The 13,526-nt window shown below is 34.6% G+C and overlaps 1 protein-coding gene across 1 annotated transcript in view; it reads left to right on the top strand.

The window, feature by feature from the left end:
• DMD (dystrophin) overlaps positions 1-13,526 on the top strand; it is a 1,951,120-nt gene that overhangs the window by 706,017 nt on the left and 1,231,577 nt on the right. The window contains exons 23-26 of the mRNA XM_036016633.1: positions 1,952-2,164; positions 5,443-5,556; positions 7,821-7,976; positions 11,950-12,120. Of these exons, the coding sequence (XP_035872526.1) occupies positions 1,952-2,164; positions 5,443-5,556; positions 7,821-7,976; positions 11,950-12,120 (654 nt within the window). The remainder of the gene's footprint in view (positions 1-1,951; positions 2,165-5,442; positions 5,557-7,820; positions 7,977-11,949; positions 12,121-13,526) is intronic.

Here is a 13,526-nt window from a genome sequence, read left to right as displayed (position 1 = left end):
AATATGTGACTTAACACAACTGTGAACATTAAAGAAATAAGAATACAGAGGTACAGCAACTTGGGGAGTAGATTAAGTGCACAAGAAATGGTATGCAGATGAGTTGAGAAGTACATTTCCACTAAAAGAACAATAAAGGAGGGAAAAGTATTTTTATATATTATTGAGAAAATAAGTAAAAAAGCGAAGTGAGAATCTTGCATCAAATGTTATAGCAAAGCAAAATACCAATACATTAAATAGTTCAAAAACATTTTATTCATAAATTTTGGAGAATTTTTTTAAAAAAACATATGATAGGGAAACATAAAAATCAATGAAAGCAATCACAAACATGGTAAAAATACCAGAGACACTTAAGAAACAATGGGAGCAAAGAAAATATTTGTCTGCATAAGGGAGAAAGTAATTAAATAGAAAGTCACCAAAAGACACATAGACAGCCACTAAACATTTGAAAAATTGTAACCCGGATCATAAAGGATGAAGTACAGATGTAGAAAATGAGAATCCACTTTTCACAGACTAAATTACCAAATAAATAAGTAAATAAAAGGCAACCCCAAAGAAATAATAAGCACAGATCTGGCAGCAATGAGCTGCATTCTCATTTACTCGTGGGACTGTAAATTGAATAAATTTTGCTGAGAAAACTTTTCAATACCTCCTAATAATATACAAAATAATTCATTTGTACATATGAGTAATATTTCTCTGAAATCTGTATCTTAGGGAGATAATTAGAATGTACTCAAAGATGTGGGTACCTGACAGATCATAGGCAGAATTTACAGCAGTGGAAAACTCAAAATTAATTTCTAGAGCTAATAAAAGGAAATGGTTAAATTAATTGGAGAAGCCGTTAAAATTTATGTTTTTGAGAAATACTTAATGACATGGGAAAAGGCTCACAGTAAAATGTCCAGCTTAAGACGTAGTTATGTGCATCCTAGATATGGTCTAAAGAATCGATTAAGTGTAACAGTTCAATAAAATAAAAGTGAATTAAGAAATTGAAGCACCAAAAAATAGGCATAAGATCTTATGCAACCATAAAAGTTTATGCGTTTGACATATTTAGGAGAATGTTATAAATTGCTTTATAAAAGAGGGAATAAATGTGTATGTGTTTATGGTAAGATCAGATATTCAATATTTAGTTATATGTAGGAAAATATAGAAGTCGATATAAAATCATAATAGTTGTATATAATGGATATTTCCCCATTATTAATCTTCAGCCTTTATTCTTTTATAACCAGAAAGCAAGATTTAAATAAATATTGAGTAGGGGAAACCTAAAAGTAGACATCGTATTATAAGGGGTTGCACAGGTTATATAGTATAAATATAAAACCAGCTTTATAAATTCTCCTCTAACATACCCTAGAATTTCACAATAATACTACAAAGCAGACTAATGTCTTTTGAAAAATATGAAACTTTCATTAACTGGCCTTAGTAGACCATCTATCTGGTAACATTCAGAGTTTTGATTTCCCACACATCAGTATAATTTACCTGGGGAGGTTAGAAGTTGTCTTCCTAAAGGCTCAGGATAATTAAGTTAAACTTCACTAACTGTATAACTGTATAATAAGTATTAACTTATTAATAAACAGACATGATAGAATAAAATTAGGTGTGCTAAAACTCTGGTTCACTAAGATATAGCTTTGGATACATTTCACAATTTTATAAAAATAGGCATAGATTAAAAATATTATTGAATAATGTGCAGATCAATCTCATGATAAAAAAATAGTATTTAAATGACCACTAGTTATTTTTTAAGCTGATATTGTGTCATCTGTTTTTTAAGATTTTTGAATCACCTAGTTTTCATTTTAAGCAGTCTTAATTTAACTGAAGCTTGTCGATGAAACTGCACAATGAAACTCATCATTATTCATCAATTAGTATTCATGTACTTTCCACTTTCCATTTTGAGGCTTTACAAAGTTCTCTGCAAGAACAACAAAGTGGCCTAAACTATCTCAGCACCACTGTGAAAGAGATGTCCAAGAAAGCCCCCTCTGATGTCCGCCGGAAATACCAATCCGAATTTGAAGCCGTGGAGAGCCGCTGGAAGAAGCTTTCCTCCCAGCTGGCCCAGCATTGCCAAAAGCTAGAGGATCACATGGCTAAACTCCGAAAAATTCAGGTAATTCAGAATTTTACTTTCCATATTCCTCTTTTCTTTACTTGTTTGGCTCCCAACGAAGCGTTAGGAAATTGGAAGGCAAATAATTTAACCTCCATGGTCATTCAAAGTCAGTAATAAGATCAGAAGATACAAATCTTTCTCAGAGGAGTGCAGTTCACTTATTTCTTTTAAGAAAACAGTAATTAAGAGTTCTTCTTTGATTTTCTTTAATATTAATTTATTTTTTCCACCAATGCCAATAGGACTTAAATGTGTCTTTTAGCTGAAATAATGTTTGAAATCAATCTTTCCTTTAGCCTGGTTGCCCTTCAAAACATAGACATCATTTAAGTTATAAATATCATAAGTTATCTACCAGGTAACATAGTTATATATCATCAGCATGTTTTACTTATAATTATATGTATAAATTTAACCCCATCACCTTTCACAAACCACCTTCTACTGACTTAATTTGCTTGAATAGTGCCACCATATGGTAATTACCCAGGCTGAAAATAGTAAACCAACAATCACATTTTATATTCTAAAGCATAAAATATTGAGTGGTATACAGGTAACATGTGTCTTATGTGAGGTATCATTGTGAGGGATGTTAATGCCCGAGCAAGAAGCTTCTGGATTTAAATCTCAGTCCAGCTAACATAGTTGTTTATTCTCACCTTGTACAAACCAAAAGACAGGGTGGCCCTAAAACATGCTGTAAAGTGCAATGTGCTTTACATATATACACATGTACACACTTTAGCATACAAGCATGTACGTGCATGTATACACACACACACACATCAAAACATGTTTTGCCAAGGCCAGTGGTAAACTAGGGTACAAATACATGGCCCTTGCCTTTAAGGAACCTGCATTTTGATGACGGTAAAAGATAAGTATATTATTTCCCTATTGTTGCTGTAACATATTACCTCAAATTTAATGGCTTCAAACAACACAAATGTATTATTTTTGATCTCTGGAGGTCAGAAATTCAAAGTCAGTCTCAGTGGGCTAAATTCAAAGGATAGGCAGATGACCTTTCTGGAGGCTTTAGAAGAGGACGTGTTTCCTTGTCATTTTTAGCTTCTGGAAAATGCATGTATTTCTTGGTTCATGTCCCTGTCCTCTGTCTTTAAGGCCAGCGATATAGCATCTTCCAGTCTGGCTTTCTAACTCTTACATTTCTTCCTCCCCGGAATAAGGACCCTAGTGATTATATTGTACCCAGCTAGGGAACCCAGGACAATCGCCCTATCTCAAAATCTTTTTCTTTTAATCCTCACCCAAGGCTAAGGTTACTGACTTTAGAGAGGTGAAGGGAGGGAGTAAGAGAGGCAGGGAAACATCAATGTAAAAGATATACTGATCAGTTATCTTCCATACTCACCCAACCGGGACCTAACCTGCAATCTAGGCATACACCCTGATGGGGAATCAAACCTGTGACCTTTCAGTTTGCAGGACAGCCCCCAACCAGCAAAGCCATACCGGCCAGGGCACCATCTCAAAATCTTTAATTTTACCTTATTTGCAAAGTCTCATTTTGCTATGTAAGGTAACATATTCACAGGTTCCAGTGATTAGAGCCCATACATCTTGGGAAATGTTATGACAATGGCCAGAAAAGAAATCCAACATAAACTGGGAGAGGGGCTTATGAAATGTTCTTGGGACATGGGTTATGTGGGTTACACCTTGAACAAGGAGAATTTGGTCAACTAATAAAGTGGGAGAAAATTGCTGATAAAATGGAGCAGTACGTTCAATGAACTGGCAGTGGTTCACTACTGGGGGGACGAAGACATGTTTGGAGAGTGACGCATATGTATATAATTGGGAAAATGGTCTGGGAGTAGATAGGGAATGCTTCCAAATGCCATGCTTTGGGATATGAAGTGTAACCTAATGATGAAGGGACTCAAAGTAATATGAATAATAATATGGAACTGTGATTGATCTTTTAGAAGAGGGTTGATCTGATAATACTTGTTTCTAAACCATCACTGTGATAAGAGGAAGGAGGAGGGGAGAATACTGACACCATCATGCAGAATGGATTAGAGTGTGTTTGACTGAGGCAGATACCAAAAAGACCCAGCACAGTAATCAGGCAGCTAATAACAAGATCTGAACTAGGACAGTGCTGACAGGGAAAGAGCACAAAACCAGACTCAAGAGACCCCAGCAAGATGATGATGTAGAAATCTAAAGTGTTTGGATTCAGTCAGATGCTTTAAAATTCAACCCTGGCTGATGTGGCTCAGTGGACTGAGTGCTGGCCTGTGAACCAAAAGGTCACCGGTTCGATTCCCAGTCAGGACACATGCCTGGGTTGCGGGCCAGGTCCCCAGTTGGGGGTGTATGAGAGGCAACCACACATTGATGTTTCTTCTCTTTCTCCCTCCCTTCTCCTCTGTCAAAATAAATAAACGAAATCTTGAATAAAATAAAATTTGAAAAATTCATTATTATTAATCATACCAAAGATGTAGCTTTCTATAAAGCACATATTTTCAATTGAAATTTAATTAAGAAAGGAGAAAATAGTACATCTGGACAGCATAGTTGAAATGTATAGAAATAAAGAAGTTTGGAAATCATATATTTGAACAGTAGCCACAAAGAAAAAAGAAAAAGAAAAAAAGAAAAGCAGTGGGGAGGAAGGTAATATGTGAAAAAATAATGGGAGACTGTGGCTTTTTATAAGTGATAGGAGAAGACATCTTTCCCGCTATCTTTACTTCAATCTGATAAGGGAAGATAAATTAAAAGCAGAAGTTTTCTCTTTCAAGATGACAAAATTGTGGTCTGAAAGTTCCCAAGTGGAGGGACTACTTAAACTGTCAGCTGCAAAAAAACAATCTGTGGAAGTACAGGTTTAGGGAGGCTATAAAGACACCATTACATTGAGTTTATTGTTCATAGTTTGTTTTATGTACTGTAAGGGCACATTGTTAGTATTATCATGAGTTGTTTTGAAACTTAAATTTTCTCTAGAGGGGGTTATGATTTAATGTACTCGAGAGGAACATCATAAAGCCACATTTGGTAGTAATTTTTTTTTTTATTTTTAACAATAGCAGACTTCATACCCCAGTGCTCATACAGTAGACCATAAAAGTGCAGTCTTAGTAAAAATATTCTTTTCCTGAAGAGCCACTTAGAGACATCCTTCAAACATGGGAATTGTTCTCGGGCTCATGTTCAGACATATCACCGTGATGAATGATGTCAAGAAAAACTAGCACCCCAATAATAACCTTAAAATGGTTCTCTGATTCCAGAGTCACATACAAACCCTGAAGAAATGGATGGCTGAAGTTGATGTTTTCCTGAAAGAAGAATGGCCTGCCCTTGGGGATTCAGAAATTCTTAAAAAACAGCTGAAACAATGCAGGGTAAGATTTGTATATGATACCTTTCATATGAAGACGTTTATATGGAAAATATGTTTTGGTTACATCAGTGGTTCTCAGCCAGGGCAGATGTGCTCTTCCTTGGAGTCATTTGTCAATAGCTAGAGATATTCTGTTTGTCACAACTTGGAGTGGGGTAGATGCTACTGGCATGAAGCTGGGGGAGGCCAGGGAATGCACACAACAGCCCCTCCCAACAATTACCCAGTCTAAAATGACAGCAGGGCTGAGGTTGAGAAATTGGGTTAAATCAATGTGAATCAGAAAAACATGACCTTATTCATCCTTCATTTATAAGATTATTTTAATATAAAATTCAGTATAAAGGTAAATAATGGTATAAAGGTAAATAATCATCTGAGCCATTTTTTTCTGTTTCATTACAGATTATTAGTCATACTATATTGCTTTTTCCATGTATATGTAATGTCATGCAATATAGATTTTTCTGTTCCATTGATCTATGTGTCTTTTTTGATCCCAATACCATGCTGTTTTGATTACTATGGCTTTATGATATAGGTTGATATCAGAAAGTGTGATTGCTCCAACTTTGTTCTTCTTTCTCAAGATGGCTGTGGCTATTCAGGGTCTTTTGTGGTTCCATATAAATTTTTGGAATATTTGTCTTAGTTCTGTGAAATACATTATTGGTATCTTGATAAGAATTATGTTGAACCTATAGATTGCTTTGGGTAGTATGGACATTTTAATAATGTTTATTCTTCCTCTTCATGAACACTCCAGGTGCTTCGACTTGTTTGTATCTTCTTCAATTTGTTTCTTCAGTGTCTTATAATTTTTTAAGTACAGGTCTTTTATCTCTTTGGTTTAATTTATTCCTAGGTACCTTTTTTATGCAATTGTAATGGGATTGTTTTCTTAAGTTTCCCTTTCTCATAGTTCATTATTGGTATATAAAAATGCATGTGATTTCTGAATATTTATTTTGCATCCTGCTACTTATTGAATTCATCTATCAGTTCTAGTCGATTTCTTGTTTTCTTTAGGGTTGTCCATATACAGTACCATGTCATCTACAAATGACAGTTTTACTTTTTCCTTTCCAATTTGGATGCCTGCTATTTTTTCTTCTCATTTGATGGATGTGGCTAGGACTTCCAGTACCGTGGGGAACAAGATATGTGAAAATGGACACCACAGTCTTGTTCCTGATCTTAATTAAGGAAACTGCTTTTAGTTTTTGCCCATTGAGTGTGATGTTGTCTTGGATTTGTCATACATGGCCTTTATTGTGTTGAAGTATGTTCTCTTTATTCCCACTTTCCAGACAGCTTTTATCATAAAGCGGGCGCTAGTTTTTAGCAAATGCTTTTTCTATATCTATTGATAGGATCATGTAGTTTTAATCCTTCATTTTTTAATATGGTTTATCACATTTATCGATTTGCAGATATTGTACCAACCTTTCATCACGAGAATAAATTCCACCTGATCACGTTTTCAATGTATTGCTGGATCCAGTTTGCTAATATTTTGTTGACTATTTTAACATCTATGTTCATCAGGGATATTGGCCTATAATTTTCTTTATCTGGTTTTGGGATTCAGATAATGCTGGCCTTGTGAAACGAGCTTGGGAGTTTTCCTTGTTCTTGAATTTTTAATGTCATATTCATTATACCATTGTCATGCAGTGGGGAGAAAATAATGTAGCTCTTTAAATATTTTTCTTTGTAAATACAAGCTAGAAAAGAAATCCACTTGACACGTAACCTTCACACCCATTATGCTATACTAAATTGCTGCCATTCTTGTTTGAAAACTGAATTTTTTTTCAAGAAACCATAATATACAAAAGCCCATGATTTTCACACCTTTTTCTAACACAAAATATTAAACTTATTTCCTTTTGTTTCTAATCTAAGTAGAATACAGATAATTCCCTACTTCATCACACCATAAAACCTGTGAACATTTTTTGCAAGGCTTATATCTCAAACTTTTTTAACAAATATATAATCTTATTGTATTTTTTCCATTACCATTTAGTCCCCTTATACTCCCTCCCCCCCGCAATCAGCACCCTGATGTCCATGTCCATGAATCCTTTTTCCTTTTCGCTCATTCCCTCCTTGTATGTCTATTTACATTTATTTTGGATTTGAAAGGACAAAATTCGTGTGCAATGTCATGATTTCTAATTACATGTTTTCTATCTGTGTTTCATTTCTAATATGTTGAGGTAATTTGTTCAGCTAGCTTACACTGAATTATTTCCTTAGCTTTTAGTTAATGACATTCAGACAATTCAGCCCAGTCTGAACAGTGTCAACGAAGGTGGGCAGAAGATAAAGAGTGAAGCGGAGCCAGAGTTTGCGTCCAGACTCGAGACAGAACTCAGAGAACTGAACTCGCAGTGGGAGCACATTTGCCGGCAGGTATGTCAGGGCTCTTCCACTGTGGATTGCCCTTATTTAATTACAGTTTCTTAATGTCTCCCTTTATCATTGCCCTTTGGAAAATAGTTTAAAGTATGGCTAAGCCAAACTAGTTGATGCTTTAAAGCATGGTTAATTCAAATTGGTCTTTGCATATAAACACGCAGGGTGCGGCAGAAGTAACTCCTTCTTAAGTGTGGTTGGTAGGGTAATAATACGGGTGTGATAATTTATAGTTTTCATTTGAACATTTCACCTAAAATGTCACATGGTATGCTTGAGTGTGATATTGTTATGTTACAAAATGGCATGCTTATGATTTTGTAATACAGGAGTTTGGCATAAAAAAGGGGCATTATTTGTGTTGGACCCTGTGTTTTCATAGTTCGTATTTTAAATAGTATATATTCATCTTATTGGGGTCCTAAAATGATCTTCTGGACTATCACTGTCATATTAGGCATTAATCTGATTGAATGTTTTCTCCAGTACATAACTTTATAATAGTGTTGTAATTAGATTTTTAAAAGATACTTTACATTTGTAAGCTTGGTACAGAAATAAAATGAATGACTAATAATTTATAGTTCTGATTTGAAAGATTGACAAGTTTGAATTAAATTTTATTTCAAAAAATGACCTAAGATTGGGAAATAGTTAAGAATAGCTCAGTGGAAAAAAATGCAATGTAACTGTCCACTCACATCTGAGTTCCTCATACTATTTGTACAGCAGAGTGTTTGATGGATAATTATTTCTATTTTGAGATTAAATTATAGAAAAATAAATCTTATATGCACAAATAGTGTATATCCAATAGTTCCTGTTCAAAAGATGAAATTTTGACCTAAAGCAGTGATTACTTTTTGACACACCAGTACCTTTTTTTGAAATTAATGAGAGGTTTCATTTTATGTGTATTAGAATCAGGTAGTCTTTCATTATTTTTAAATAACCTTTCTGAGTTGAAAAGAAATCATGCCAAAAGGCAAAAGCTAAATTTGAAAAAGAAAATAAGTTAGAAAAGTAAAAGTCAAGGCAAGTCACCCAGCTAATACCATTGCTGATAAATGCTCAACAGTTCTATTAACTTAGAGATGAGATAGCCCTGGGTCAGCTAGCTTGCATTTCTTTTCCTGGAGTAAGTCAGTTTGAGAAGGGATGTTCAGCAAAAAAAAAAAAAAAAAAAAAAAAAATTACTTTGATAATAGATTATATCATTAATGTTTCCCTGGAAGGCCAGTATGAAAGCTATTTGTTGAATGTTTTAATGGATTAATACAAAGAACAACCCAGTTTATTTAGAACATGGAAGAAAACAACAGCAAAAATATATACAGTCAACAATATTACTGAAATCTCGGGGGTTTTACATGTTAGAGAAGTGTACTGTTTAAAGCATCTCTATGTTCTTAAAATGTCCTTGATCAAGAACTTGTTTCTGCAATAAATATACCAAGAACGTGCTATTCAAGACAAGTATTGTAAAACACTAGCCTGTTGCATAACACAAATTCCACAGATCCCAGCCGCACTCTTCTGGAATACCCAGTTGCCCGTTGCTAAGAATATTTTCAATGCTCTGACTGCAAAAAAGAGCATGGTAATTATGTGAGGGTGATGGAAGCATTAGCCAACCCTACTGTGGTCATCATTTCACTATATGAGTGTATTAAATTCTCACGTTGTATACCTCAACCTTGCACAATGGTATATGGTCATTATGTGTTAGTAAAACCAGGGTGGAGTAGGGGGCAGGCAGTGCAAATGTTAGATTTACCAATTCTAGAACAGGAGGTGTTTCCTATTTTTCTCGACAAGGCTGAGGCCACGTAATCTGCTGAAACTTCGGGGTAGATTGGGCAACTCAAGGCTAAAATGTTAGCACCACAGATGTGAAAAAGGTGAGGGTGAAGTTGGCATTTTAACCGAAACCTTTTCATGGAAATCCTTCTAAAATATGAAACCGTGAAAACATCTTTCTCTCTCATCAGTCCTAGAGCTGTAGAACATTACATTTGGAAAAGACCTTGGAAATCACTTGTTCCAACTGTTAGTTTAGTTATGAAGCTGAAATAAAGCCAAATGAAGTGACGTGCCCAGGCTCACCTGACCCCAAGCTGATGCTCTTTCCAATACACTTGTGCTGTCCTCTCAGAATAATTTTCTGCCTTTCTTTCCTTAAAAAAAAATCATGCCTGATCCCTTTCTTCTGGTTTAGATTTAGAGCATGCAATACTTGTTTTTAACAAGTCTTTAGCTAAGTTACATTAGTCACTCTGGTATTATTGTCACTTTGCTGACTGCCTCAAAAGATTATAGCAGAGCATCTAAGTAGAAATTTAACAGCATGTTTACTTAAGCTTATTATAGGTTTATTGGCTATGCAAAATAATCTGTATGCCTTAATTAGCATAATATGTATAAATAATGTTCTAGCTATGTCAGAGTGAAATATTTACATTTCAATAGATCAGGTACTATATTCACTAGGAGACTAACTTAAAATAGTTATGATTTAACTAAATTAAGCTTAAGATGATTGTAGAGTATAAGAAAATTAATACGATGATGGTTCTGCATGTATTAAGTGTATTAAGTATTTGGTAAAGTACCATCAAAACTTCATTATACTAAAACTATAAGTTACATATTAAGATTTTACAGTTATAGCTCTGTTACTTAAAAGATAGAAGTCTAATCCCAGAGAGAAGAATAACATCATTTTATGAGTTACTTTTTGAAGTTAAAAGATAAGCACGATCTATGATCGTTCTAATACTAAATTGAGAGTTTTCCCTCAGTGTGGTATTACAAGCCATTAGCACGCATGATTTTACTTTTACTGTAGATGTTTTAAGTTCTGCTTTTCTTCTGGTTAATAAGTAAATGATTGTATTGTTAAATGTTAGTATTTTAGAAACACATAAAGCTTCACAAAGCATAAGTCTCCTATTACCACAATACTGTTTTGCAACCTGCTTTTTAAACTTAAAATCCTATACTGAACAACTTTCACTTCGGTACAGATGTCCTGGCGTCACATGGTGTTAGTCCATTGCGTGTGTGTGTCTCACAATTAATGTAACTAATTCTCTAAGAAAGCACGTTTAGGTTTCTTCCCAGTATGTTGTTGTCTTCAAAGCTGATTAGAACACTGTACATGCAACTTTGTGAGGTTTGTTTTGAAAGATTCATTCTTTGAAGTGGAAGAGTAGACTCAGATACATGGTTAAACATTTTATTACATTTGCCAATTTACTGTCTAAAAGGTTGTACTGTGTTGGATATTTCTCTCACCAGGTTTGCGAACGTTTGCTTCCCCCAACCCCTGCCCAAACTGGACATTTTATCTAATTATTTTTATGCCACTCTCACATATGCAAATGCATTAATTCTTCTTCATTTGCAATTCTTCCACTGCAAATGATATGGAGCATCCTTTCACATACATATGTCCACATTTCAGTTTTACTTCTGCAAATTACATGCTTATGGCTTTTATCCATTCTCTTTTGTTTTTCTTTCTGATTTATGAGAGGTATAGGAACGTTAAGTTCCTGTGGTATTTAAAAGTGTAAAACAGTAGCAGAGAACACAAAGACATCACTTCTATGTGTACCGATGTATAATATTTACTTTTCCAACTGAAACATATTATGAGAAATTTTGTTTTTCTGTATTCTCTATAGAAAAGCATTGCCAAACATAACAGCTAAATTATAGTCATAGGGGAATCTGTTGATTTTTATTAAGTGTGCCAAGTAAATGGCTATGTCTTATTTTAAGACTTATATGAAATTAAGTGCATCCAATCACCAAGAGTTATTTTCCTCATTCATGCAAGCTTCTTACTTCTCCATCTTTTCTATCTAAGCATTTTATTATTTCCAGACAGCTCAGTAAGAATATAAGGCTAATGTTTTACGACTTTGAATATTCACATTTTATTTGTTGCTTTGTTTTCTGAAAGGTCTATGCCCGAAAGGAAGCCATAAAGGGAGGCTTGGATAAAACTCTCAGCCTTCAGAAAGATCTGTCGGAGATGCATGAATGGATGACGCAAGCTGAAGAAGAATACCTAGAGAGAGATTTTGAATATAAAACCCCTGATGAGTTACAGAGAGCTGTGGACGAGATGAAGGTAAACGAAATCACATAAAACAGAGCAAAGAACAAAACAGAGAAGGATGCAACATTGCTTGAAATTGTGATTCTGCATACCTTGCTCTTTTCATGGTTTAGTAGTAGAAGGTTGATGTTTAATTAATTTTGTTTCAGGTGTGATATAGACTATGTAGAATTCTTAAACTTTTTATTAACTTTAATACATTTGGGTCAAAATACAAATATTGATGGTCACAGTTTAGAACAACTTCCCCCTTGAAATTATATAGCATCGAAAGATTGGGATCAGCTAATCACACTAGCTGTTTGTAGAGGATGCAAAATCCAATTGGGAATATGTGTTAAGTATCATTGACATGACATTTGAAAATGCAGTCAACAGGCTATGTTAATTTGGTGGGTTAAAGGGGTTTCTTAGGACTTGAAAGTACTAAATATTTAACAGATGGCCTTTCATATGGAGAAAAAAGGACTGAGTTTACATGTACTTTTCTTGAAACAAGAGGGTAACAAAATATTAACATTGATTTAGGGCCGAGCAAACTGACATGTAGCAGAGAACTGAATCTAAACAATGGCATTTCAGTATAGCCTCGGGCAAATCAGTAGTCAGTGTAATCCTCTACTTTATCATGCTTAAATCATCTCATTTCCTGATTTGCGATTATGGACTGAGGATTGAAATGTCCATGTAAGTAAATCGCCTAGCTCCGAGTGGGCACTCAGTAATTTGTGGCTATAATGACAGTTATTATCTTTACGTACTAGCAGTGACACACAATCTAACCACCTTAGCCTGTGTGACGTATCGAGAGATATTTGTTTGCCTTGAGGCCTCATGACAGAGTAAATTTATTTTTGTACCAGACACTTTCAAAACTGTTTTGGCTCCTTGACAACTGCGTGACCTTGGGTGAGTTACATAAACCCAGTTTGTGAGCTGGGTGTCAAAAGTACTGTTTTTCAGAGTTTTTAGAAGGGAAAAACAAGGAGGTCCTAATCCAGTGCCTGGCACAAAACAGATGCCAGAACTACATTATTATTATTACCTTTATTATTATCATTGATACTGCATAGTAAGAAATTAATTGTATATACTTTATTATTTAACTTATATGATGATTCAGTGGATACTTACAATCAATAACAGGAAGTCCTCATGTGAAATCTCAGATGCGTAAATATCAAATGTATCATGGGTTTAGCCACCTGTAGAAAGTAAAATGAAAATGTGAGTGAAAGTATGTTTGGATAAGCAGTGACAGTTTCTAGAGAATTAAAAACTGTACAATCATTCTCATTGAATAATACCATGGACCAGTTATTCATTCATCAACAAATATGTACGGCATCCTTACTCTGTGCTACATATCCTTCTAGACACTGAATCTAATGGTGAGTAAGATGAAGAGCTACCTCGAA

The sequence above is a fragment of the Phyllostomus discolor genome, chromosome X, assembly GCF_004126475.2.
Source record: "Phyllostomus discolor isolate MPI-MPIP mPhyDis1 chromosome X, mPhyDis1.pri.v3, whole genome shotgun sequence".
NCBI lineage: Eukaryota > Metazoa > Chordata > Mammalia > Chiroptera > Phyllostomidae > Phyllostomus > Phyllostomus discolor.
This window is presented reverse-complemented; position numbering and strand designations above follow the sequence as displayed.